We start from the raw sequence: 26,191 nt of genomic DNA, 5'->3' as shown, positions 1-26,191 counted from the left end.
GAGATGAAGGCAAGGCAGACAGACAGTGGCTGGGGTCAGGAAAGACCCCATTTCTGTCTGAAATGTCTGTAGAGGAGTTGGGCCCACCCCCACCTCAGCCCTACAGGAAAGACAGCCAGGGTCCTGGGAGGGCAGTTCCACTTCCTGTGTGGCTGCAGATGACAAAACCCCATGAGAAGAAGGACCCAGCCTCCAAGTGTCCACACCCTGTGTGTCCTCTGTCCTGCCAGCACCGAGGGCTCATCCATCCACAGAGCAGTGCAGTGGGAGGAGACGCCATGACCCCCATCCTCACGGTCCTGATCTGTCTCGGTGAGATTTGAAGAGGGAGGGAGCTTCTAACCTAGGAGGGACCTCACCCCACAGCCAAACTCTGGTCCCTAAGGAGACCCCAGGGGCTCACAAAGATCCCAGGGAGGGGAGGACCTGCCCAGGCTTCAGGGGCAAATTCCTCATAGGGAACTCTCTTCCAGGGCTGAGCCTGGACCCCAGGACCCACGTGCAGGCAGGTGAGTCTGTCCCTAGCTGTCCCAAGTCCCTCCTCCTCACCGGGGACAAGGGGCCACCCCTGTGCAGCTGGGGATGGGGAATAGCAGTTCTGGGCTGACTGATGGGGGTGTCTGGAGGGTCCTGCAGCTGAGAGCTAAGATCTGTTGGGTGGGAAATGACTTAGAATCTGAACTCTGATTTCCTTCCAGGGCCCCTCCCCAAGCCCACCCTCTGGGCTGAGCCAGGCTCTGTGATCACCCAGGGGAGTCCCGTGACCCTCAGGTGTCAGGGGAGCCTGGAGACGCAGGAGTACCATCTATATAGAGAAAAGAAAACAGCACTCTGGATTACACGGATCCCACAGGAGCTTGTGAAGAAGGGCCAGTTCCCCATCCCATCCATCACCTGGGAACATGCAGGGCGGTATTGCTGTATCTATGGCAGCCACACTGCAGGCCGCTCAGAGAGCAGTGACCCCCTGGAGCTGGTGGTGACAGGTGAGCTGACACTCAGGGATCCCAGCCCCAGGCTCTGCCCTCAGGAAGGGGGTCGGCTCTCAGGGGTGTCTCCCTTTCACAACCCAGCCCTGGGGATGACGCGGGAGGTCTGAGCCCCATTCAACACGGTGCCTCCTTCTCTCCTAGGAGCCTACAGCAAACCCACCCTCTCAGCCCTGCCCAGCCCTGTGGTGACCTCAGGAGGGAATGTGACCCTCCAGTGTGACTCACAGGTGGCATTTGATGGCTTCATTCTGTGTAAGGAAGGAGAATATGAACACCCACAATGCCTGAACTCCCATTCCCATGCCCGTGGGTCATCCCGGGCCATCTTCTCCGTGGGCCCCGTGAGCCCGAGTCGCAGGTGGTCGTACAGGTGCTATGGTTATGACTCGCGTGCTCCCTATGTGTGGTCTCTACCCAGTGATCTCCTGGAGCTCCTGGTCCCAGGTGAGAAATTCACAGCATTGCCTGGAATTCCCTGAGTCTCCCTGAGTCTCCAGGCAGGTGGGGAGGAGCCACGTCTCAGGGCAGCTCCAGGTGGGATGATGTTGGGGCGAGAGGGCTCAGGGCTCCTGGGGCCAGAGACACAGGAAGATCAGCAGTGGTGAGGCCCTGGGGGAGAGGGAAGGTTTGTGGGGAAGCCTGAGGGTCGGCTCCTGGAAACCATGAGCACCTTTTCCCAGGTGTTTCTAAGAAGCCATCACTCTCAGTGCAGCCGGGTCCTGTTGTGGCCCCTGGGGAGAAGCTGACCCTCCAGTGTGGCTCTGATGTCGGCTACGACAGATTTGTTCTGTTCAAGGAGTGGGGACGTGACTTCCTCCAGCGCCCTGGCCGGCAGCCCCAGGCTGGGCTCTCCCAGGCCAACTTCACCCTGGGCCCTGTGAGCCGCTCCTACGGGGGCCAGTACAGATGCTCCGGTGCACACAACCTCTCCTCCGAGTGGTCGGCCCCCAGCAACCCCCTGGACATCCTGATCGCAGGTGAGGAGCCCAGCGGGTTCAGTCAGGGACCCAGGCTCTGCACAGGCCCTGCCGGGGGAGCCCAGGTGGTGATGGCCGGGATGAGGGGTGGGGGTCCTAAGGGAGGGAGAGACAGAGACAGGGGTGGGTGGGGAGGGGGAGACTCAGGGAAAACAGAGGCAACCAGAGACTGAGGGTCCCAGAGAGAGGCCTGGGAAGGTCTCAGCTCAGAACAAGGTGGGGCAGCCCCTCACCCATCCTTCTTCTCTCCAGGACAGATCCGTGCCAGACCCTTCCTCTCCGTGCGGCCGGGCCCCACAGTGGCCTCAGGAGAGAACGTGACCCTGCTGTGTCAGTCACAGGGAGGGATGAACACTTTCCTTCTGACCAAGGAGGGGGCAGCTGACTCCCCGCTGCGTCTAAAATCAAAGCGCCAATCTCATAAGTACCAGGCTGAATTCCCCATGAGTCCTGTGACCTCGGCCCACGCGGGGACCTACAGGTGCTACGGCTCACTCAGCTCCAACCCCTACCTGCTGACTCACCCCAGTGACCCCCTGGAGCTCGTGGTCTCAGGTGAGGGCCCTGACCCTGTCCTCTCTGAGCTCAAAGGCTCAGCTCAGGCCCTGCCCCCAGCAGAGCTCTGGGACAAGAATGAATGAGGGGAGTGAAGGGGGAGGGTCTGCAGGGGACGGTCCAGACCATGAGAGGGTGGAAATAGATGGGGATCTCCCTCCCTGGGCTCCCACCCCGAAGTCCCAGTAGAGTAAAGAGCAGGGAGGGCTGGGAGGAGACGGCGGGGAGGGGGAGGTGAACCTCAGAGGAGATGAGATTAGACTGAGAGTGGAAGACGGAGGCCCCACCCGCTCCCCTCCTGATGTCTCCACCTCAGAATCGGAGCCTCTGGGTCGCAACCTCTAAGTCCTGACCCCATGGGTGACAAAAAAAAACAACGACTCCCAGCTCAAGAGAATTTTCTAGACTCATCTCAATGCTACCTCCAATATTCAGGGTCTGATTTCCAGGGAAGCAGAGGGGAGGGTGTGGTCTGCGTGGCTTCCTGGTGCTCCAGGGATGGGGCAGGTGTTCCCTCCGTGGTGTTCAGAGGGGAGGGAGGTGTCTGAGGTTCAGCATGGATGAGTGGAGCAGCAGGATCTTTCCCCCTCCCTCAGCAGGATGCCCAGTAGCCGTCACCTCTCATGGGAGAGCCAGGGTCAGAGGAGATCAGTCAGGTGCTTGGTCTAGGAGTCAGGTGGGAGGAGCCTGGGGAGGTGGGGCTGGGTCTGTGATGGCTCAGCCTCTCCTTGGGAGGTGGAACTCCTGAAAAAGACCGTTCCCCTTGCACCTGGACTCCCCATCTGAATAAGGGGGAGCTGCCTGGATGTGACCGCCCCAAAGCCCCTTCATTTCTGACCTTCTGGGGCATCTGGGATGTGGCTCAATCCTAGACCTGCTCCCATCTCCAGCCATCTCTGGCCCTGTCCTGATTCTCCAAATAACTGAGACTTGTAAGGGTTAAAAAGCCAACAGAGATGGGAGCCGGTGCATGCAGTTTCACTCATCCCTCCTGGAACCTCAGCTTAGTAAGACAAAGCCACAATATTTTGAAACAACAAAGGTTTACAAAGCCCCACTGTTTTAGAATCTCCTGTCTTTCTTTTTTTGTTTGTTTTTTTTTTTGAGATGGAGTCTCGCTCTGTCACCCAGGCTGGAGTGCAGTGGCGCGTTCTCGGCTCACTGCAAGCTCCGTCTCCCGGGTTCACGCCATTCTCCTGCCTCAGCCTCCCGAGTAGCTGGGACTACAGGCGCCCGCCACCACGCCCGGCTAATTTTTTATATTTTTAGTAGAGACAGGGTTTCACTGTGTTAACCACGATGGTCTCGATCTCCTGACCTTGTGATGTGCCCGCCTCGGCCTCCCAAAGTGCTGAGATTACAGGCGTGAGCCACCGCGCCCGGCTGTGTTTGGATGTTTTAAAGCACAATGGCCCGAGGGAAACTGACCGGGGGGCTCTCTGTGGCATGAGAAACCCGGGGGAGGTCAGCGGGAGCTACAGTGCAGCTCAGCCCTGGGCCTGGGTGGGTTCATGTCCAATGTTGTTCAATCACTGGATAATTCTAACATCTAACTAAACCTCTTTTATAGGAAAAAGAGATGCTTTAAAATTGTTAATTTAAATTTAAATCAGAAGAGGGCAATTTGGTAATAAGTTAATATGAAATACAATGAATATACTCAAACCAGTAGCTTTCTCATGGGTACTTATCTCTTGTTTAAAAAATATAAAGGAATCAAATACTTCACTTATAAGTTGTCAAAGGTGTTGAGTAATTCTTTAAATTAGATGAACATAATTTTGTAAATGTCTCCCCAAGACCCCCACCTCTCCTTGACAGGGAGGTTATATAGCCTTATATAGAATTTGTCATATAAGTTACCTCTGAATATGCCTCTTCTCCTCTGTTTTGATTCTCAGGAGCAGCTGAGACCCTCAGCCCACCATAAAACAAGTCCGACTCCAAGGCTGGTGAGTGAGGAGATGCTCGCCGTGATGACGCTGAGCACAGAGGGTCAGGTCCTGTCAAGAGGAGCTGGGTGTCCTGGGTGGACATTTCATTCCAACTTAAAGAATTATTCAACATCTTTAACAATGTATATGTGAAGTACTTTATTCTTTCACATTTAAAAAATAAAAGATAATTATCCATGAGAAAGCTACTCGTTTGAGTATATTCATTGTATTTCATGCTAACTCACTACCAAATTACCCCATTCTAATTGCTTTTCTATGGATCTCCTCTAATTTCCTGATAAAATGTATGCAAACCATGAGACAATGGAGATTTTACTTATTTCTATATTGCTTGCCAATATTTCTCACTTCAAATATCAATATGTATGTAACTACATCTTAAATAAATATCTAAAGTTTTACATCTATACATATTTATGTGTGGTTATATAAGTTACATTTGAATATGTGTGTAAGTATTTCCAAGTTCATTTGATAAATATATCCATATTCTTAATATATTTGATGGCCAGGCGTGGTGACTCATGCCTGTAATCCCAGCACTTTGGGGAGCCAAGGCGGGCAGATCACCTGAGGTCAGGAGTTTGATACGAGCCTGGCCAACATGGTAAAAGCCCATCTCTACTAAAAATACAAAAAAAAATTAGCCAGGCATGGTGGCGCGGCCCTGTAGTCCCAGATACTAGGGAGGCTGAAGCACGAGAATCACTTGAACCCGGGCGGCAGAGGTTGCAATGAACCGAGATAGTGCCACTGCACTCCAACCTGTGCGAGAGAGTGAGACTCCATCTCAATAAAAATAAAAATAGGCCGGGCACAGTGGCTCATGCCTACAATCTCAGCACTTTGGGAGGCCGAGGTGGGAGGACCATGAGGTCAGGAGTTCGAGACCAGCCTGGCCAACATGGTGAAACCCCCATCTCTACTAAAGATACAAAAAAAGTAGCCGGGCGTGGTGGCGTGCACCTGTAATCCCAGCTACTCGGGATGCTGGGGCAGGAGAATTGCTTGAACCCGGGAGGCGAAGGTTGCAGTGAGCTGAGATCACACCACTGCACTCCAGCCTGAGCAACAGAGCAAGACTCTGCCTCAATAAATAAATAATAAAAATAATAAATAAATAAATAAGACATTTGATGTGGTAGGAGTTTACATGTTTGTTACTGGTCTAGATTCACCTAGATTCACACTTTGTAAAAGCAGAAATACTGATTTATGAACCTCTAATAGCACCACTATTTAGCAGACAAGATATTTTTGTGTGGGGGCCGGGGGGAAGGTATCACATCATTCTAGGTTTTCCTGATTATATGAAGAATTAGTTAATTAGATTAATTGGACAATGAAAACCCAGGTGAAGGGGAGGCAGCCCCAGACTTTCACCGCTTTGTGCTTCTGACATTCGGGAGCCCCTGAGGACCAACCCCTCATCCAGGGAGGCTGGGTCCTCAGCTGGTGGATCCGTGAAACTCTCATCTCCGGGGGAATTGGCTCATGTGCTCCTGTGTCCCAGGCTGCACAGACAGCACACAGGGCTCAGTGACCTCTGTACCAGGGGCCACTTTCCCTGCAGATCCTGAGCCCTCGGGTTACAGGAAAACTCTCCCCCAAATGACTCAAGAGCAACATTTGGATTTGTAGAAAGCAGGAAAGCTGAAATAATTCATTAAGAAGAACGGAATGAACACTGCTACAGAGGAAGGGTTTATTGAGGAACTCCTTAGAACTCATGTCAGGAGACAGGGGAAGATAAGAATGCCGAGCCCAGGGGAGAGGCTGGCTCAGGGTACTTCTCCTTTGCTTTGATTCTCAGGAGCAGCTGATACCCTCAGCCCATCACAAAACAATTCAGACCCCAAGACTGGTGCGTGAGGAGATGCTTTCAGTTATGGGGCTGGCACAGAGGGTCAGGTCCTGTGAAAGGGAGGTGGGTGCCCTGGGTGGACATCCAGAGGTCCTGGGTGATGTTGATCTGCCCTGACCTCTGTGGTCTCTTTGCCCACCATCCCCAACCTCACACCCCCAGGATTACACAGTGGAGAATCTCATCCAAATGGGCAAGGCTGGCTTGATCCTGGTGGTCCTCAGGATTCTGTTATTTGAGGCTCAGCACAGCCAGAGAAGCCCCTAAGATGCAGCCAGGAGGTGAACAGCAGAGAGGACAATGCATCTCTCAGAGTGGTGGAACCTTGGGAATAGATATGGTGATCCCAGGAGGTTCTGGGAGACAATTTAGGGCCAATGCTATCTGGACTGTCTGCCGATAATTTCTAGAAGGAGGAATCAGTGTTGGATTGCAGAGATATTTTCCAGGGTGATCCATGGAGGACCATTAACATGTGATACCTTTCCTCTCTATTAATGTTGACTTCCCTTGGTTGGATCCTCTTCTTTCCCCACCCCCAGATAGACATGAGGCTACATCCCACATGGCAGCGTTGGGTCCACACCTCTGCACATCTGTGTGGCCTGGTCTGTGGCGTGTTAACACAGTCTTCTTTATTCCTCATTGCCACACTCCCTGGTGTGCTTTATTGAGCCTCCATCTCTTCAGTTCAGAGTTCCAAACACGCTTCAGTAACTAAATCAATGGGAGAGTATCGGATTTCAACCAGGAAAAGATAAATCCACCCTGATGCCCTGACACCCTCTCCGAACCCTACAAGCCCTTCCCTCCTTCTCAGATGCTACCTGTGTATCTTCTCCTCAGATCACTGTGTAACCATCACTGCCATCCTATTCCACACATTGTCATCACCCTACACCCATTCAGCAGCCACTCCCCATTCCCTCTTCCCTCCAGCACCTGCTAACCACGAGTGTGCTTTCTGTCTCTACGGATTTGCCTATTCTGTCTGAAAACATTTCAATCTCCTTTGACCTGTGAGCTCCTCACTTCGAGACTTCCTGCCTTTCCAGGCAGAACCAAAGTACACCACGTCAAAAGCAATGATAGGCATTTGCAGTGTGTTGGTGATCCACGAAAGGAAAATCACGGAAGTAGGATAGAAATCCAGCTGCAGACAAGACCTCAGGTCGATGAATCTTGTCAAGCAGTTGAGCTGTTTCTTTCTACTCACCTATGACAGTCAGACAGAAGTATGCAAAATGACTGGGGCTGATTCTTTTCTGAATTGTCCCAAACAGCAAGAGGACTTGAGTCCTAGCATTAAAGAGTTCAACATGTCTAGGTCCAAGACCACTGTTGTGTTTGAAGGATGTAAAGCTTTGCTGTATAGGATAGAATGTTTGGAGGGAGGATCCTGAGAAACATGAAGGACCAAATATTCACAATCTACTCTCTAGAATAAAGAAATCTTATCATTCACCATCTACCCTCTAGAGTAAACAAATCTTATCATTTGCCGTCTACCCTCTAGAGTAAAGAAATCTTATCGTTCGCCAGCTACCCTCTAGAATAAAGACATCTTATCATTCACCATCTACCCTCTAGAATAGAGAAATGTTATCATTCACCATCTACCCTCTAGAATAAAGAAATCATATCATTCACCATCTAACCTCTAGAATAAGGAAATCTTATCGTTTGCCATCTACCCTCTAGAATAAAGAAATGTTATCATTTGCCATCTACCTTCCAGGATAAAGAAATCTTATTAAGGACATTTTCAAAGCCTTAACAGAATATGAATGATTACAATATTATGTTTTACCTATACAGCGTCTTCCAAGTTCTAGTTTGGTTGTGCCAGGCCAAACATTTGAGCCAGATTTCAGCAAGATCAAGCAGGAGACTCTGGCATCTGTCGCTGATTACCTTCCCACCATACCCGGCCACCAGCCTTTCCCATGGACCCCCACATGTGTCTCCAGACTCTCGGGTACGAATCCTGTGAACACACTGACCTCTGCCTTCTACATGACTGATCAGCAATATGAAATTTGCATAAACACAAATAGAAAATATACTGTCCCCACATTCCCTAAAATAAAACTGGGTCCTCACCCATGGGCTTTTGCTGGATTATACTAACAAAAGGCAGGTCTTATAACACACATTCCATAGACTCATATCTCAGAGAATGTTGGTTCCACAGGCTCAGGATCCTGAACACACTGCTCCACTCTCAGGGCTCGGAGACATTCTGCATGTGGGTCTTCACCCCATTCGGGAGCTCTAATTCCTTCTTCCTCGGTTTTTCATACAGTGATTTTTCCCAGTCATCTTTAATACCTTCTTTTTTAAAAAAAATAAATAAAGATGAGTCTCACTATTTGCCCTGGCTGGTCTTGAACTCCTGGGCTCAAGTGATTCTCCCCGCTCAGCCTGCAAATCCCTTCATGCCCAGCCCTTACAACTTCATTAAAACACAAAATTTTAGTTTTTATTTCTAAAACTTTTTGGATTATGTTACATTTTGTTGAATATTAATATTTCCAATAGATATTTTACTAGCATACCTTTCTTCACTTACTGATTGTAAATTATCATTTCATTTTAGATGGTACTATTGTGTTTTGTGCCTAGGTGTGATTGGGGTACTGGGCTATTTAACTTATCCTTCAGTGGGTGAATTACTGTTTTACATACAGGATTAAAAAAAACGAAAAATTTGGAATAACTTCACCTATTTAGTTAAGTATTCATTCAATTATATATTTTCGAATGAGGATTCATTTGTCCTTGCCTTTAGAGAAGACACGTTCTAATTCCACTGTAGCTGAACTCTGAGTACTCATATGTGTACATGCACACTGACTCATACATGTGTGCCCGTGTGTGGTTGCATTCATGTGTGCATGTCTGTGTGTGATTTTCAAATACTTGCCTGTTTCTCACTTACATCGCTGTGGCATCTCATATTCTACGTTTTGGATTCATTGATTCTTTCTTTTTTTTTTTTGAGACGGAGTCTTGCTCTGTCGCCCAGGCTGGAGTGCAGTGGCACAATCTGCGCTCACTGCAAGCTCCGCCTCCCAGGTTCACAACATTCTCCTGCCTCAGCCTCCCGAGTAGCTGGGACTATAGGCGCCCGCCACCACGCCCAGCTATTTTTTTTGTATTTTTAGTAGAGACGGGGGTTTCACCGTGTTAGCCAGGATGGTCTCGATCTCCTGACCTCGTGATCCGCCCTCCTCGGCCTCCCAAAGTGCTGGGATTACAGGCGTGAGCCACCGAGCCTGGCCGGATTCATTGATCTTCCAACTGGATGATATCATTTAAAATTGCTTTCACTGAGCATGAAAACAGTAATATCTAGTAACTTGCAGCTCAGAAAATGCCTTCTTTTTCCTCCCACTCTCTCTATCAAAATAGATGAAAACATTTCTGTATTAGTTAAAGGGTAAGTATAACACCTGGAAGAGAAAGCACCTCTGATGATTTGAGAGATCCACCCTCCAATCCCTCCTCAGCCCTCACGAAGGGGAAGCCCAACCAGACAGCTTCACGGGTCCGTCTTGCCCTGAGCCTTCTTCTGTTTAGGAACTGGTCCCCTGCTGACCCCTTTACCTTTCAGGTATTAACCTGAGTAAGTATAGAATTCCTCACTTGCAGTTAGTCCCCTGAGAATACTCTTTTAGCATCTCCTGCCCTTTCTTTTTACTATCGGGAAGTCCAGTCCCACTGAGAAGCAATGCTATTGACATGTTGAGTTGAAAATCACAAAACACAAAAATGCATTTTAAATTACATAATTCAGTCTAGGATATGTATTTTTTAATTTACTCCTATTTTTCAGTTTATCATGAGAGGTCAAGATTTGCATTTTGGCCAGGCGCGGTGGCCCACCCCTGTAATCCCAGCACTTTGGGAGGCGGAGGCAGGCAGATCAGGTGAGGTCAGGAGTTTGAGACCAGCCTGGCCAACATGGTGAAGCCCCATCTTTACTAAAAATACAAAAATTAGCTGGGTGTGGTGGTGCATGCTTGTAGTGCCAGCTACTCGGGAGGCTGAGGCAGGAGAATCATTTGAACCCGGGAGGGGGAGGTTGCGGTGAGCTGAGATTGTGCCACTGCACTCCAGCCTGGGTGACAGAGTGAGACTCTGTCTCGGAAAAAAAAAAAAAAAAAAAAGATTTGCATTTCATGCTTAAATGTATGCACACTAGTGACTTAATTACTTCCTCCCTGATGACCCCAATGGCACCAGACACAAATGCTCTGTCAGTTTTAATTTTCTCTTTAATGCAGGCGCTTCTCCTTCTGACAAGCTTTCATTTCTCATTTTCTGGACATGAGTGTGATAACCGGGGTGTTGATGAAATATTATGAGAAGCATCTCTCAAGGGCAGGAACAAAGGTGCTCTCCTTAGTGGAAACATCAATCTCAGGCCTTGATGGTGGGCGCCAGCATCCCCTCATGCCCCCACCCCTCCTGTCTTCACCTGCTCTGGAAATTACCCATGGCTGAGCCCCCTGCAGCCCCCAGGCTCCAATGACCCAGCTCCCCTGTGATAAATGGGGTTCATGACAGGCTCCAAATGAGGAAACCGAGGCTCAGAAATGGGAGGTTACTGCCCAAGGTCACACAGGCAGGGGGTGACACATGAATATTTAAATAAAGACAAGATTTCCCCTCAAAGCAGAGTGCTAACCCCACGTATTGTCCCAGAACCTTGAACTCAGGAGCACAGGATGGGAACAGGAGTGTTTGAAAGAAGACGGGGGCACCAAGAAGGCAGAGTCGGGTCAATGTTGTTTCCAGGGAGACGGGGGCGGATGCTGTTGCGATGAGTGAATGAGAAGTTCGTGAAGGGAACGTTTTTGCATAAAGAAAACCCACACTCCAGTTCTGGGAAAAGAGTCATGATTCCTTCCCTTGTCTCCGTCTATTTCCCCTTTCTGTTCATCGCCACAATAAAGCTCAACTGGAACTGCACAACAAGATGAGAGATGAGTCTCTGCTGATGTGAGTCTGCCCTGCAGCCTGAATTTGCATCTTCCCTGAAGCTTCCCCAGGACTGGTGAGAAGACTGGCCATGGTAGGTTCCCCAAAAGGGTGTGTTTATGCATGACCTGAAGGAGAGAGTGAGACCCCATGAGGAGGCTCTGAGAGGAAGGAAGAACCCTCTGTTGCCTTCACCTGGAAGGGACCAACTCAGGAAGTCACCACGTCCATTTGCAGCTACGTCCCGACCCTCAATGAGACGACGACATGTCAGGCAGACAGTGAAAGGAGATCAGGAGAGATGCCATGTGTGTCTGAAATATCAGCAGAAAGCCTGGTGCCTGTCTCAAAGGATGGTTCAATATATGCAAGTCAATAAAGATGACTCACGACATAAACTAAGAACAAAAAGCATGTGATCATCTCAACCGATGCAGATAAAGCATTCGAGAAAGGCAAGTCCTAGGAAAACATGAGCCAGCGGGGTCCAGGACAGCTCACCACCCATGGAGATGCTGGTGGGAAAATCCTGTAAGTGGGAGTAAGGAAGGAGACCACTACTATTCCTGCTGCCCTCCTCCCCCCACCTTGCCTAGTTCACAAAACAGGAAGAGAGAAAAAGCAAAAAGTTGGAAAAATACAAAAGTAAGATAAATAGCCAGACAACCTTGGCACCACCACCCGGCCGTAGGAGTTAAAAAAAGTAATAATAATAACATCAACCTCTGACCTAAACTACTGGTGTTATCTGTAAATTCCAGACACTGCATGAAAAAAGCACTGTAAAACTTTCTGTTCTGTTAGCTGATGCATGTAGCCCCCAGTCACGTTTCCCACGCTTGCTTGATGTATCACGACCCTTTCACGCGGACCCCTTAAAGTTATAAGCCTTTAAAAAGGCCAAGAATTTCTTTCTCAGGGAGTTCGGCTCTTAAGACGCGAGTCTGCCCACGCTCCCAGCTGAATAAAAACCTCTTCCTTCTTTAATCCGGTGTCTGAGGAGTTTTGTCTGCGGCTCGTCCTGCTACAGGACAGCCCTGCCTCTCTGTGCCCACACCCTGTATGTCTCTGTCCTGTGGGCACCATGGTCTTATCCACCCACACAGCTGGGGCCAGTAGGAGGAGACGCCATGACTGTCACTCCCATGGTCATGGTCCACTTCACTGAGATTTGACGAGGGGAACGGGAGATTCTAGCATGAGAGGGACGCTGCCCCACAGATAGGCCCTGGTCCAGTAGGAGACCCCAGGGGCTAGGGAGGATACCATTCTCATTTTCCTGGGAAAATGTTTTCACTTCTCCCCATTCAATTTGATGTTGGCTGTGGGTTTGTCACGCAGGGGGTGTTGGTATTTTGTGATATGTTTCTTTCATGCCTAGCCTGTTGAGGGATTTTATCACGAAGCGATGTTGGACTTTCTTGAATGCTTTATCTGCATCTATTGAGATGATCATATGCTTTTTGTTCTTAGTTTATGTCATGAGTCACTTTTATTGACTTGCATATATTGAACCATCCTTTCTTCCCTAGAATCAAGCCAACTTGATCATGATGAATTATGTTTTTGATACACTGCTAGATTCCGTTTGCTAGTATTTTCTTGAGGATTTTTGCATCTGTGTTCCTCAGATTTCTTGGCCTGTAGTTTTATTTTTCTGTTGGATCCTTGTCTGATTTTGCTATCAGGATGATACTGATTTTGTAGAATGAGCTAGCAAAGAATCCCACTTCCTTGATTTTTGGAATAGTTTCAGTATGATTGGTACCAGCCCTTCTTCGTACATACAGCTAAGTTCAACTGCGAATCCATCTGTTCCTGGACTTTTTTGCTGGAAGATTTTTATACTGATCCTTTTTCATTGGTTGTTATCGGTCTGTTTAGGGTTTCTATTTTTTGCCTGTGCAATCTTGGGAAGTTGTGTGTGTCTAGGAATTCATCTATTTTCTCCAGGTTTTCTAGTTTATGTGCATAAAGGTGTTCATAGTAGTCTCTGATGATCGTTTGTATCTCTGTGGTGTTGGTTGTAATGTCAACTTTATCATTTCTGATTGTGCTTATTTAAATCTCCTTTTTTTGGTTAGTGTAGTCAGCCATCTCTCAATTTTATTTATACTTTCAAAAAATCAACGTTTTCTTTCATTGATTCTTTGTAATGTTTTTGTGTCAGTCTCATTCTTTATCTGTCTTTTCTCAGTTTCCATTGTTTTCAGCGTCCATTGCTAGCGAGCTAGTGCGATCCTTTGGTGGTGTCACAATATTCAGATTTTTCACGGCGTCAGAATCCTTACACTGATTCCTTCTCATCTGGAGAGGCCTCCACTTACTCTCTTCGAATTTATTTTCGTTTGCATGGGATATGTTTTGCGCATTTTCCCCCAGCCCCGCAGGGAGGGTGACTGTAGAGCATGTTGGGAAGGGTCTTTTGGCTTTTCCCATAGCTTTGGGTGCTTCTGCAGCAGGGTTTGTGTCAGGCTGTGTAGCTCAAATTGCGGCCAGGAGCTGGTGCTTAAGGGTAAGAGCCACCCTCGGCACAAGCAGGTGGATATGGACCTGGTGTGTTTCCTGTGAGGTGCTGACTGTTGTTTCAGGGGAAAGGCTGGACCGTGGAGTGTCAGGTGCCCTGAGCTTCCTGTTCCACAGGGGCGAGGGAACACCCCTGGGCAGAGCTGGAATCCCCGGCTTGCCCACAGATATCCCAGTGATGAGTGCAGGCACTAGTCCTGATGGACAGGGCTGGAGCAGCTCCTAGTGAAATGCCCTGAGGTCTCTGCGGGGGGTGAAGGAGCTACACCGTTTCCAGTCCCATAGGGAGGAACGTTGTCTGTCTCCCTATCACACCCGTGCTCCAGGGCTCATGAGTCTCAGTTCAGACACACACTGTTGTCTCTCCCCAGGCCACAGTGTGGCTGAGGGCCATGGGAAACACCTGCCTTGCCACTCTCTGCAGGCGTGGTTCCAAGGCAGAGCCTCCTCCCTCAGCCCAGTGGAGACCCTGAGCAGCTGTCTTGTCTGACGTGGTAGCTGCTTCATGTAGGTGGGATGTGGGGCTTCTGCCTCTCTGGATGGGAGAGTGGACGTCAGTTGTGGTGGTGTTGCTGGCTGGGTGGGCCCGACCTCAGGCCCTGGGGTGAGTGGTCAGGTGCCAGCAGGGTAGGAAAGGGCAGGTAGTTCCCAGATCGCAGGCCCTTAGGTGGCCGGCTGGACAGCGTGTGTGAGTCCTGAAGGGGCTGGACTGGGTTTCGGCTGCTCCGGGGTTCAGATGCTGGCTGTGATGGGGAGGGATGGGCTGGTCCCCAGGTCACCGGCAGAACCCTCAGGCGGGGCAGGCAGAAGGCTCAGGTGGTAGAGCCTGCGGCAGATCACAGACCTGTGGGGACTGGGCTCTCAGAAGCGCTGGGGGCTGCAGCTGAAATGTCCAGGTGGGGGCAGGGCGGCTGTGCTGTGGGCCTGTCACTAGGGAGGGTAGGGACCCTCGGCTGGGGCACTGGAGACTGGCAGCTGTGGGGCACAGGGCCTGCTCACACTTCCCTCCTGAAGAAGTGTCACTCGGTTTTGCTCTGGGGACATGCGAAAGTGCCAGGCCTCCCCACACCCTCCCTGGGCCTGGGGCAGCAGGGGCAGAGGCAGAGGTGGCAGTGACTGCGAAGGGCTTGTCAGGGGCCTCTGAGCATTGGGCTTTCAGAGGAACCGAGCCAGAGCCACGGTGTTCAGGTGGGGGCAGGACGGGTGCACTGAGGCCCTGCAGCTGGTAAGCCCCATTAGCAGGAAGGAAGCCCCATTTAGCAGGAAGCAACAGAGGTGGGCAGCTGTGTGGTGCTCAGCTTGGCTGCTCCTGTGCCCCAGCTGTCATACTTATTCTGGGGCCCACAGAGGTGCCTGGCCTCCTCCCTCCCTGCTAAGGCAGTGGCAGCTGGACCCAGGCTGCTCAGGGATCAGAAGCCTGTGGGATTCCACGTGGGCTCCAGCGGGGCCTTGGTACAGTCTCCAGGAGCAAACTGTGGGCCTCTGGAGGCCCAGAGGGGACAGGCGCTCTCCCGTGGGCAGGATCCTAAGGGCCCACGGCAGAGGAGTAGATGCCAGGGACCTCTCACTCACTCACCCCTTCCCCGTGTTAGGGAGGCTCTCACTCACTCACCCCTTCCCCGTGTTAGGGAATCTCTCACTCACTCACCCCTTCCCCATGTTAGGGAATCTCTCACTCACTCACCCCTTCCCCGTGTTAGGAGCCTGTCACTCACTCACCCCTTCCCTGTGTTAGGGAGGCTCTCATTCACTCACCCCTTCCCCATGTTAGGAGCCTGTCACTCACTCACCCCTTCCCCGTGTTAGGGAATCTCTCACTCACTCACCCCTTCCCCGTGTTAGGGAATCTCTCACTCACTCACCCCTTCCCCGTGTTAGGGAATCTCTCACTCACTCCCCCCTTCCCCGTGTTAGGAGCCTGTCACTCACTCACCCCTTCCCCGTGTTAGGGAATCTCTCACTCACTCACCCCTTCCCCATGTTAGGAGCCTGTCACTCACTCACCCCTTCCCCGTGTTAGGGAATCTCTCACTCACTCACCCCTTCCCCGTGTTAGGGAATCTCTCACTCACTCACCCCTTCCCCGTGTTAGGAGCCTCTCACTCACTCACCCCTTCCCCGTGTTAGGGAATCTCTCACTCACTCACCCCTTCCCTGTGTTAAGAGCCTCTCACTCACTCACCCCTTCCCCGTGTTAGGAGCCTCTCCTGGCTCCCACCTTTTCTCTTCTCTTCTCTCCATGTCTTCCTGCTTCTCAGGTGAGCCCCAGCATCCTCTTGGAAGATCCACTTGACCTGTTGGTATTTACTCACTATTTTGGGTCCTCTTAGTGAGTAGGCAGACTCCAGCTCTTTCCACTCAGCCAACTTCAACCTCAACCCCCAGTCATTTTCTTGTCACTTTTTACGCTTGGGAAATCCGGTCCCAATGTGCTTGTCTTTCATTTGAGAATAATTTTCATTTTCTCCAGTAGTTTTAAAATTACTTTGTATCTATTCTAGGTATCTTTTACTCTATCATAGTTAAGACATTGATGTTATTTATGAATTTGTGAACGTTAAACTCATGTTCTTTCTTCATTTCTATAAAAATGTCAACCATTTTCTTTGCAAGTATTTACTGAATAACATACTCCTTATTTCCTTCATTCTGAAGGTGTGATCCAAAGAGAGATATCTGTTTCCTCTTCTCATTCCATTTCTTGTGTGCATTAATTATCTTTTCTATTTTTTTCATTTCTAGTTTTTCTCCGATGACTAATGAAAAATTTAATAAATATTCTACACCAATACAATGTTTATCATTTCAGCTGTGTCTTGTTCTGGATGAAATTATTTCTAAATGTGTTAATATAATTTACTATTTTCACATCACAATAGCTTCCTAATTCATTTCTACAATTGCCTGTTTTTTCTCTAATGGACTCTTTGATTTTCATTCCTCTGGGGTGGGTTTTTCTCCCACACACCTGATCTTCCATATAGGGTTTCTCCCAGGGCTGACTCAGGAAGGAAAGCTGATGAGGGCATTGCTGTAGCCGCTCCTGCCCTGCGGTGTCCATGCTCCCAAGCTTAGAATCACCTCTGTGTTATGCCCAGCATGGCGGGGTCCATGCGAGCCTCACACTCAAGGGTCAGAGATGCCCGGTCCAACAATGATAAAGCGCATCTGTGTCATGCACACCCGGGAAGGTGGCTCAGTGCTAAGTGTGGCCGGGGTCACTGAGTCATCCCAGGGTCTGTCCACAAACACAGAAGAGGGGGAGTCACAGTCTCTAAGGTCCCACAGTTTCCTCCACTTTTTTCCTTGTTCTGAGAGTGAGACAAAGGGCCATGACTGTTCTGTGGGTTGGACAGATGCATGTTTCCACCTGCAGGCTGGAACCCAAGCTGAGGTCTTCAGCATCCCCAAGTACTGATAAAGCACTTTAGGTTGTTTCTAGAAAACACTGAAAAATTAACCCTTTTGCTAAAAGTGTAGAAACAAGCCCTCCCCTGAACCAAATTCCTGAAACTCTCAGGTTAAACTTCGTAACCCCATCCCTTCACTGCAGACTCCCAAGAGGAAAGTTACAGGTGCAAGGATGAGATGACTTTGGTCAAACTCAGACCCCACAGGGCCAGGAAGGCCTGAAGGAGAGGAGGCCCATGCTTCCACGTCTCAGATAAGAACTGTTTCTAAGGACTTTTAAAAAACCCATAAGAAACTCTTCCATGTCCTTCAGCCCCTCCTGCTTTGACAAGGTTTATCACTAGATATTCTTTAGGACGTCAGGAATTCAGATAAGATGCTCTCAAGAGAACCATTGACCAGCAACAGCATCTCCTTCAATGGACTGACAGCAACTCTCACTTTGAACCTGTGGAACCAGGGAACTCTGTTTCCAGGCAGCTCTGTCAGGCTCTCCCTTGTTGCTGATAAGAACTTCCTTTACCTCTCTATGTACAGAGAGCGCTCTCTACGGTGCTTTTCCTCTACTCTCACATCACAGGAATCATCAACACAGAAAAAGACTTCTAGGACCAGATGTATGGGGTTTTTTTCCCCAGACGCAGTAGCGAACAGCAGCTGGGTGTCCTCTAAGTCAGCTCTGGCACTGTCTACCCAGAGACAGTCCCGGATCCCACATATTAAAGGCCCATTCCCCAAGACTGCCCCCCACACCATTCCCAAGTCCAGACCTCCAGAACTTCTGACTGACTGGCTTCAAGTTGGGGATCCCATGCCCCACTCTTTGGGTTTGATTAATTTGCTGTAGCAGCTCACAGAACTCAGGGAAACACTGACATTTCCTGGTTGAATACAAAGCACACTGCAGAGGACACAGATGAAGAAACTCATAGGAGGAGGCATGGGGGAAGAGGCACGGGGCTTCCATACCCTCCCTGGGCATCGCCCTCCAGGAGCCTTCGCATGCTCAGCCATCCAGAAACTCATGAAACCCAGTCCTCTGGGGCTTTTATGAAAGCTTCATGACATCAGCATTTCCTCCCACAAGGAACAGGGTGAGACTGTCTTCTGGGAGGGTCTTAAGATCCACTATCAGAAAGGCAGGGAACATTCGAGTCTTACTTTGGGTCAGGTGAAGTAAGGGCAGGAGGAGGTCAGAGGCCTCCCCTGAGGCCCAGCACAGCCAATGTTATAACAAAAGACTGTAACAAGGGCTATGGGAGTTACGAGCCAGGAACCGCGGGTGAAAACCAGCATATATCACAACATCACACTTCCCTCTCTGGACACACTGTGGCTTGCCATGCACTCCATATTGTAATCCTTGCTTCTCACTCCCAAATAAACTCAAAATCCAGGCAACCCTGGAGCAATGCAGCCTTGAATTCCAGGGGTCTCTTATATGCACACTTTTTCCAAACAAACGGGGATCAAAACTATTGCATTTGTGAGAAGCAAGACTTGCGAATATGAACGGCAGACTTTTCCTATATGCAGGCCCAGCAGAGACAATGTCAGGGCTGGAGTACAAGCAAGTGTTGGTACATGTAGGGGGTACTGAAATGAATTGCCTGTGTATCCCAAGAAACAACTGTACTGAGAGATCATATTCTCTAGGGGTTTATTTTTGGTTTTGTTTTTATTTTAGGTTAAAGCTTTGGATAGAATACCCAGTGTCTCCTTGTCCATCTGAAAAACATGCTGCTATGTGGAAGCACATCCTTGAGATCCACAAGGAGACACTGGGCAAGAAGACAAGGACGCCCCACTGTGCAGAGGTCCCCCTAATAAATGCTCTATGAACACCCTGGTGTTTAGTGCTTCTTTCTTTGGAATCCCAGCAGCTCTATCACTGGACGGTTTGGTGCACTCCCTTGAGGGAATTCCCCTGGGCTGCTTGGGGTCCACTTCAGCCTCAGGTGTAGCTGGAGGACGCAGCCTCCCACCTTGGTCTGGAGCCCAGAGCCCCTCACTGTCATTGCAGATCCCGGGGTTCCTCTCCCGGCTCCACTCAGTTTGCGGAAACCTCCACCCTAATGAGCCCTTGATGGTCCCGGGACCCTGTGGCATCTCACCTCTGGCCTCTGTTCTTTCCTGTGGATCCATCTACACTTGGGAACTTCCACACCCCTTTTACTGCTCATGACCTTGATGCTCTGGGTATTTCAGAAATGCTACACATACATTTCTCCAACACGGTCAGATGTGACATCTTGAGTGGACTCATCAATCACCTACAGAATGTGGAGTCCAACACCAAGATCCTCTCACGTCCCAAAGCCTCAGGTCTTACCCTGGTCTGGAAATCAAGCACAGATGAGCCCCTCCCAATGTCCCAGGCACCACTGACCCCACAACCACTGTGACCAGTGGGATTTGTGACATCAATCTGCAAAGGAAGAAACTGAGGCTCAGAGATGGGACATTACAAACCAAGGTCACGTAGGCAGTGGATGATAACCAGTCATCAAATAAATATCAACTCCCTCCCTAACTCCTCAAATCAAAGCTCAAACATAAGTCATTGTTCCCAAAATGTTGACCAGGAATTGAGGTGCAGAGGGACGGCTAAGGACGCAAGGGGCACCGAGGAGGCAGGAAAGACTCAGAGGTTTGTTCCCGGGGGGAGCGAGTGGACGCTGTAGCAAAAACATTTAAAAAGGGGAAGTTGAGAGGGGACTATTTGGTTGAAAGAAAACCCACAATCCAGTGTCAAGAAAGAAGTCAACTTTTCTTCCCCTATTTCCCTGCATTTCTCCTCTGTGCTCACTGCCACACGCAGCTCAGCCTGGACGGCACAGCCAGATGCGAGATGCTTCTCCGCTGATCTGAGTCTGCCTGCAGCATGGACCTGGGTCTTCCCTGAAGCATCTCCAGGGCTGGAGGGACGACTGCTATGGTGAGGACCCCACAGCGCTGAGCTGATGGACGGGCTGAAGGAGGGAGGGTGACCGTGTGGGAGGCTGTGAGAAGGAAGGGGAAGCCTCCACTACCCTCATCTGGAAGAACAGACGCAGGAAGCACCAGTTCTATTTGCTGCTACATCCCAGCTCTCAGTGAGACGAGGAGAAACCAGACAGACAGTGGCTGGGGGTCAGGAAAGACCCCATTACAGTCTGAAATGTCTGCAGAGGGCCCGGTGCCTGCCCTAACCTCAGCCCTAAAAGAATGAGAGTCAGGCTCCTGGGAGGGTAGTTCTGCTTCCTGTGTGGCTGCAGATGACAACACACCATGAGAAGAAGGACCCAGCCTCCGAGTGTCCACACAGGGTGGGAAGGAGGGGAGGCTATTTCTCTCTGTGTGTCTCTGTCCTGCCAGCACCGAGGGCTTATCCATCTGCAGAGCAGGGCAGTGGGAGGAGACGCCATGACCCCCATCCTCACGGTCCTGATCTGTCTCGGTGAGATTTGAAGACAGAGGGGAGCTTCTAACCTAGGAGGGACCTCACTCCACAGCCAAACTCTGGTCCCTAAGGAGACTCCAGGGGCTCACAAAGATCCCAGGGAGGGGAGGACCTGCTCAGACTTCAGGGGCAAATTCCTCACAAGGAACTCTCTTCCAGGGCTGAGCCTGGGCCCCAGGACCCATGTGCAGGCAGGTGAGTCTGTCCCCAGCTGTCCCAGGTCCCTCCTCATCACTGCAGACAAGGGGCTACCTCTGTGCAGCTGGGGATGGGGAATAGCAGTTCTGGGCTGACTGATGGGGGCATCTGGAGGGTCCTGGGCTGAGAGCTGAGAACTGTTGGGTGGGAAATGACTTAGAATCCTACCTTTGATTTCCTTCCAGGGACCCTCCCCAAGCCCACCCTCAGGGCTGAGCCAGACTCTGTGATCACCCAGGGGAGTCCCGTGACCCTCAGGTGTCAGGGGAGCCTTGAAGCCCAGGAGAACCATCTATATAGGGAGAAAAAATCAGCATCCTGGATTAAACGGATACAACCACAGCTTGTGAAGAAGGGCCAGTTCCCCATCCCATCCATCACCTGGGAACACGCAGGGCGGTATCGCTGTCAGTATTACAGCCGCTCTCAGTGGTCAGAGCCCAGTGATCCCCTGGAGCTGGTGGTGACAGGTGAGAGGACACTCAGGGCTCCCAGCCCCAGGCTCTGCCCTTAGGAAGGGGGTTGGCTCTCAGGGGCATCTCCACTCTCACAGCCCAGCCCTGGGGATGATGTGGGAGGTGGGAGCCCCATTTAACACGGTGCCTCCTTCTCTCCTAGGAGCCTTCAGCAAACCTACCCTCTCAGCCCTGCCCAGCCCTGTGGTGACCTCAGGAGGGAATGTGACCCTCCAGTGTGGCTCACAGCTGGCATTTGGTGGCTTCACTCTGTGTAAGCAAGAAGAAGACGAACACCCACAATGCCTGAACTCCCAGGCCCGTATCCGTGGGGGGTCCTGGGCCATCTTCTCCGTGGGCCCCGTGAGCCCGAGTCACAGGTGGTCGTACAGGTGCTATGGTTATGACTGGAGCTCTCCCTATGTGTGGTCTCTACCTAGTGATCTCCTGGAGCTCCTGGTCCCAGGTGAGAAATTCACAGCATTGCCTGGAGTTCCCTGAGTCTCCCTGAGTCTCCAGGCAGATGGGGAGCAGCTGCGTCTCAGGGCAGTTCCAGGTGGGATGATGTTGGGGCGAGAGGGTTCAGGGCTCCTGGGGCCAGAGACACAGGAAGATCAGCAGTGGTGAGGTCCCGGGGGAGAAGGAGGATTTGTGGGGAAGCCTGAGGGTCGGCTCCTGGAAACCATGACCACTTTTCCCAGGTGTTTCTAAGAAGCCATCACTCTCAGTGCAGCCGGGTCCTATTGTGGCCCCTGGGGAGAATCTGACCCTCCAGTGTGGCTCTGATGTCGGCTACGACAAATTTGTTCTGTACAAGGAGGGGGAACGCAACCTCCGCCAGCTCCATGGCCAGCAGCCCCAGGCTGGGCTCTCCCAGGCCAACTTCACCCTGGGCCCTGTGAGCCGCTCCCACGGGGGCCAGTACAGATGCTACGGCGCACACAACCTCTCCTCCGAGTGGTCGGTCCCCAGTGACCCCCTGGACATCCTGATCGCAGGTGAGGAGCCCAGCGGGTTCAGTCAGGGACCCAGGCTCCGCACAGGCACTGCCGGGGGAGCCCTGGTGGTGATGGCCGGGATGAGGGTTGGGGGTCCCAAGGGAGGGAGAGACAGAGACAGGGGTGGGTGGGGAGGGGGAGACTCAGAGGAAACAGAGACAGAGACTGAGGGTCCCAGAGAGAGGCCTGGGGAGGTGTCAGCTCAGAACAAGGTGGGGCAGCCCCTCACCCATCCTTCTTCTCTCCAGGACAGATCCCTGCCAGACCCGCCCTCTTGGTGCAGCCGGGCCCCACGGTGGCCTCAGGAGAGAACGTGACCCTGCTGTGTCAGTCACGGGAGCAGTTCCACACTTTCTTTCTGACCAAGGAGGGGGCAGCCGATCCCCCACTGCGTCTGCGATCACAGCACCAAGCTCAGCAGAACAAGGCTGAATTCCCCATGGGTCCTGTGACCTCGGCCCACTTGGGGACCTACAGATGCTACGGCTCACTCAGCTCCAACCCCTACCTGCTGTCTCACCCCAGTGACCCCCTGGGTCTCATGGTCTCAGGTGAGGGCCCTGACCCTGTCCTCTCTGAGCTCAAAGGCTCAGCTCAGGCCCTGCCCCCAAGCAGAGCTCTGGGACAAGAATGAATGAGGGGAGTGAAGGGGGAGGGTCCGCAGGGGAGGGTCCAGCCCATGGGAGGGTGGAAATAGGCAGGGACCTCCCACCCCTGGCTCCCACCCCTGAAGTCTCAGTAAAGAGCAGGGAGGGCTGGGAGGAGACGGGGGTGAACCTCAGAGATGTGATTAGACTGAGGGTGGAAGACGGAGGCCTCACCAGCCCCCCTCCTGATGTCTCCACCTCAGAATCTGAGCCTCTGGCTGTCCCAACCCCTAAGTCCTGACCCCATGGGTGACAAAAACTCCCAGCTCAAGAGAAGTTTCTAGACTCGTCTCAATGCTACCTCCAATATTCAGGGTCTGATTTCCAGGGCAGCAGCGGGGAGGGTGGACAGTAAGGGTGTGGTCTGCATGGCTTCCTGGGGCTCCAGGGATGGGGCAGGTGTTCCCTCCGTGGTGTTCAGAGGGGAGGGAGGTGTCTGAGGTTCAGCATTGATGAGCGGAGCAGCGGGATCTTTCCCCCTCCCCAAGCAGGATTCCCAGGAGCCGTCACCTCTCATAGGGGAGCCAGGGTCAGGGGAGATCACAGTCAGGTGCTTGTTCTAGGAGTCAGGTGGGAGGAGCCCGGGGAGGTGGGGCTGGGTCTGTGATGGTTCAGCCTCTCCTTGGGAGGTGGAACTTCTGAAAAAGCCAGTTCCGCTCACACCCTGGACTCCCCATCTGAATAAGGGGGAGCTGCCTGGATGTGACTGCCCCAAAGCCCCTTCATTTCTGACCTTCTGGGGCATCTGGGATGTGGCTCATCCTAGACCTGCTCCCACCTGCAGCCCTCTCTGGCCCTGTCTGGATTGTCGCAATAACTGTAAGGGTTAAAAAAAAAAAGACAACAGAGATGGGGGCAGGTGCATGCAGTGTTACTCATCCCTCCTGGAATCTCAGCTTAGTAAGATAAAGCCACAATATTTTGGAAAGAACAAAAGTTTACAAACCCCACTGGTTGACAATCTCCCCTATCTCATGTACAAGAGAAAATCTCTCCAATTTTCTACCAAAAGCAACATCTGGCACAGCTCTGCAGGACCCCCAGACCCCGATCTTGTCCTGCACGATGTGTAATGAGTAGAGGAAGGAGAACAGGCTGGGTTAGCAGGATTTGGGGTCCAGCCTGACTTGGACACGGGGAAGATGCTGGGCTGATGGAGAAGGAAGAGAGGCAGGCGAGATGGAGAGAGGACAGATGGACAGTCTGTTGGCAGCTCTCATTTCTCATTTCCAAGAGCCCCTGAGGATGGAGCCCCTCACCCGCACCTGCGGGGTCCGTGGGTCCTCTTAGGACCAGAGAGGAGGCTGCTCGGGCCTCGGTGGGATCTGACTGTGATGAGGCTGGAGTCCGCACCAGACCTGCTCCTTTAGAGACAAGCACTCCAGCTGTGGGTGCCGCTTACACCGCCCCTCCTGTGCTCACCTGGAGGCCTCTGTGCTCAGGGAACCCCTGAGAGTAAGGAGGGGCCGTGCACTTGCTCCCTGGATGAGTCAGGCAATTATTCACAGCGAGTCTTGTGCATAACTCATTTCTGCTCTGCATTTTCTATACGCACGTGTCCATTGTTCCTTTTTTTCTAAAACTTTTAAAACAATATTTGAATATATAAATTTATAATTTTATTTGTTGTATGCACTTATTATTTAAAAATCATTAAAGTTACTCCCCCTTTAATTGGGTCTTGATTTAATTTATACATTCAATGTAGAAACAAATTTCTCATTAATATCAAATCTTCCTCCTTTAGACATTCAAAATGGAAGTTTTCTCACTGAATTTAAGAAGTGTTTTGAAATTTTACTCATAAGAATATTTTATGCTCATTTTAACTTTCTAATTACTTTTCAGTAGATCTCTTTTAATTTCTGGTAAATTTTATATAAATTATAAAACAAGAATTTGATTTCTTTATTTATAAATTGCATGCCAATATTTCTCACTCAAATACTAATATGCATATAACTTCGTATTAAGTATATACCTAAAGTTTTACATATATACACGTTTATGCACAATTATATACTTACATATGAAAGTGTGTAGGTACTTCTAAATACATTTTTATGTGTATTCATCCATATGCTTAATATATTTGACGTGACAGGTCTTTACATGTTTGTTATTGGTTTTCTCAGCTAGATTCACACCTCGTAAAAGCAGAAATATTGATTTATGAAGCTCGGATAGCACCACCATTTAGCATACGTATATCTGTGTGTGTGGGCATGTGTGCGCCTGTGTCGCATTCAAAGGGTTACTGCCTGTATGAGGAATTCGTTACTTAGGGATTAAACGGAAGATGAAACCCCAGGTGAAGTGGTTGAGGGCATGAAGGGGAGGCAGACCCAGACTTTCACCCCTTTGTGTTCCTGACATTCAAGAGCCCCTGAGGTCCAACCCCTCCTCCATGGAGCCTGGGTCCTCAGCTGGTGGATCCGTGAAACTCTCATCTCCAGGGGCATTGGCTTCTGTGGTCCTGCACCTGCTCCCTGCAGCCCAGTAGGGCTCAGAGAGCACACAGAGAGCACATAAGGTCCCAGGCTGTACAGACAGCACACAAGGTCTCAGTCATTTCTAGACTGGGGACCACTTTTCTTATAGATGCTGAGCTCCTGGCGTGCAGGAAAACTCTCCCAAACGACTCAGGAGCTGAGTTTGGATTTGTAGAACACAGGAAGTCTGAAATAATTTAATGAGGAGACTGGAGGGAACCCTGCTACAGCAGAGGAAGGGTTTATTGAAGAACTCCATAAAACTCATGTCAAGAGACACAGGGGAAAAGAAGAATGCAGAGCCCAGGAGTGAGGCTGGGCTCAAGGCTCTTCCCCACTGTTTTGATTCTCAGAAGCAGCTGAGACCCTCAGCCCATCACAAAACAAGACAGACTCCACAACTAGTGAGTGAGGAGATGCTCTCAGTTATGGGACTGGCACAGAGGGTCAGGTCCTGTAAAGGGGAGGTGGGTGCCCTGGGTGGACATACAGGGGTCCTGGGGTGATTCTGATCTGCCCTGACCTCTGTGACCTCTTTGTCCAGCATCCCTAGGCCAACACCCCCAGGATTACACAGTGGAGAATCTCATCCACATGGGTGTGGCTGGCTTGGTCCTGGTGGTCCTCGGGATTCTGCTATTTGAGGCTCAGCACAGCCAGAGAAGCCTCCAAGATGCAGCCGGGAGGTGA

General features: G+C 50.7%; 1 protein-coding gene across 1 annotated transcript; it reads left to right on the top strand.

Moving 5' to 3' along the window:
* LOC100612450 (immunoglobulin superfamily member 1) lies at positions 1-26,191 on the top strand. Its single transcript, XM_063800415.1, is given in 16 exon segments — positions 1-312; positions 474-509; positions 699-986; positions 1,134-1,436; positions 1,673-1,969; positions 2,222-2,524; positions 4,426-4,476; positions 19,478-19,605; positions 20,627-20,708; positions 20,871-20,906; positions 21,095-21,379; positions 21,528-21,830; positions 22,066-22,362; positions 22,611-22,913; positions 25,855-25,905; positions 26,046-26,191. Coding segments are annotated over 16 exon segments (3,159 nt in total). The 5' UTR covers positions 1-62.

This window comes from Pan troglodytes, chromosome 20 (assembly GCF_028858775.2).
Source record: "Pan troglodytes isolate AG18354 chromosome 20, NHGRI_mPanTro3-v2.0_pri, whole genome shotgun sequence".
In the NCBI taxonomy this organism is placed as follows: Eukaryota; Metazoa; Chordata; class Mammalia; order Primates; family Hominidae; genus Pan; species Pan troglodytes.
Note: the sequence above shows the minus strand (reverse complement) of the source record. Positions and strands in the feature narration are given on the sequence as shown.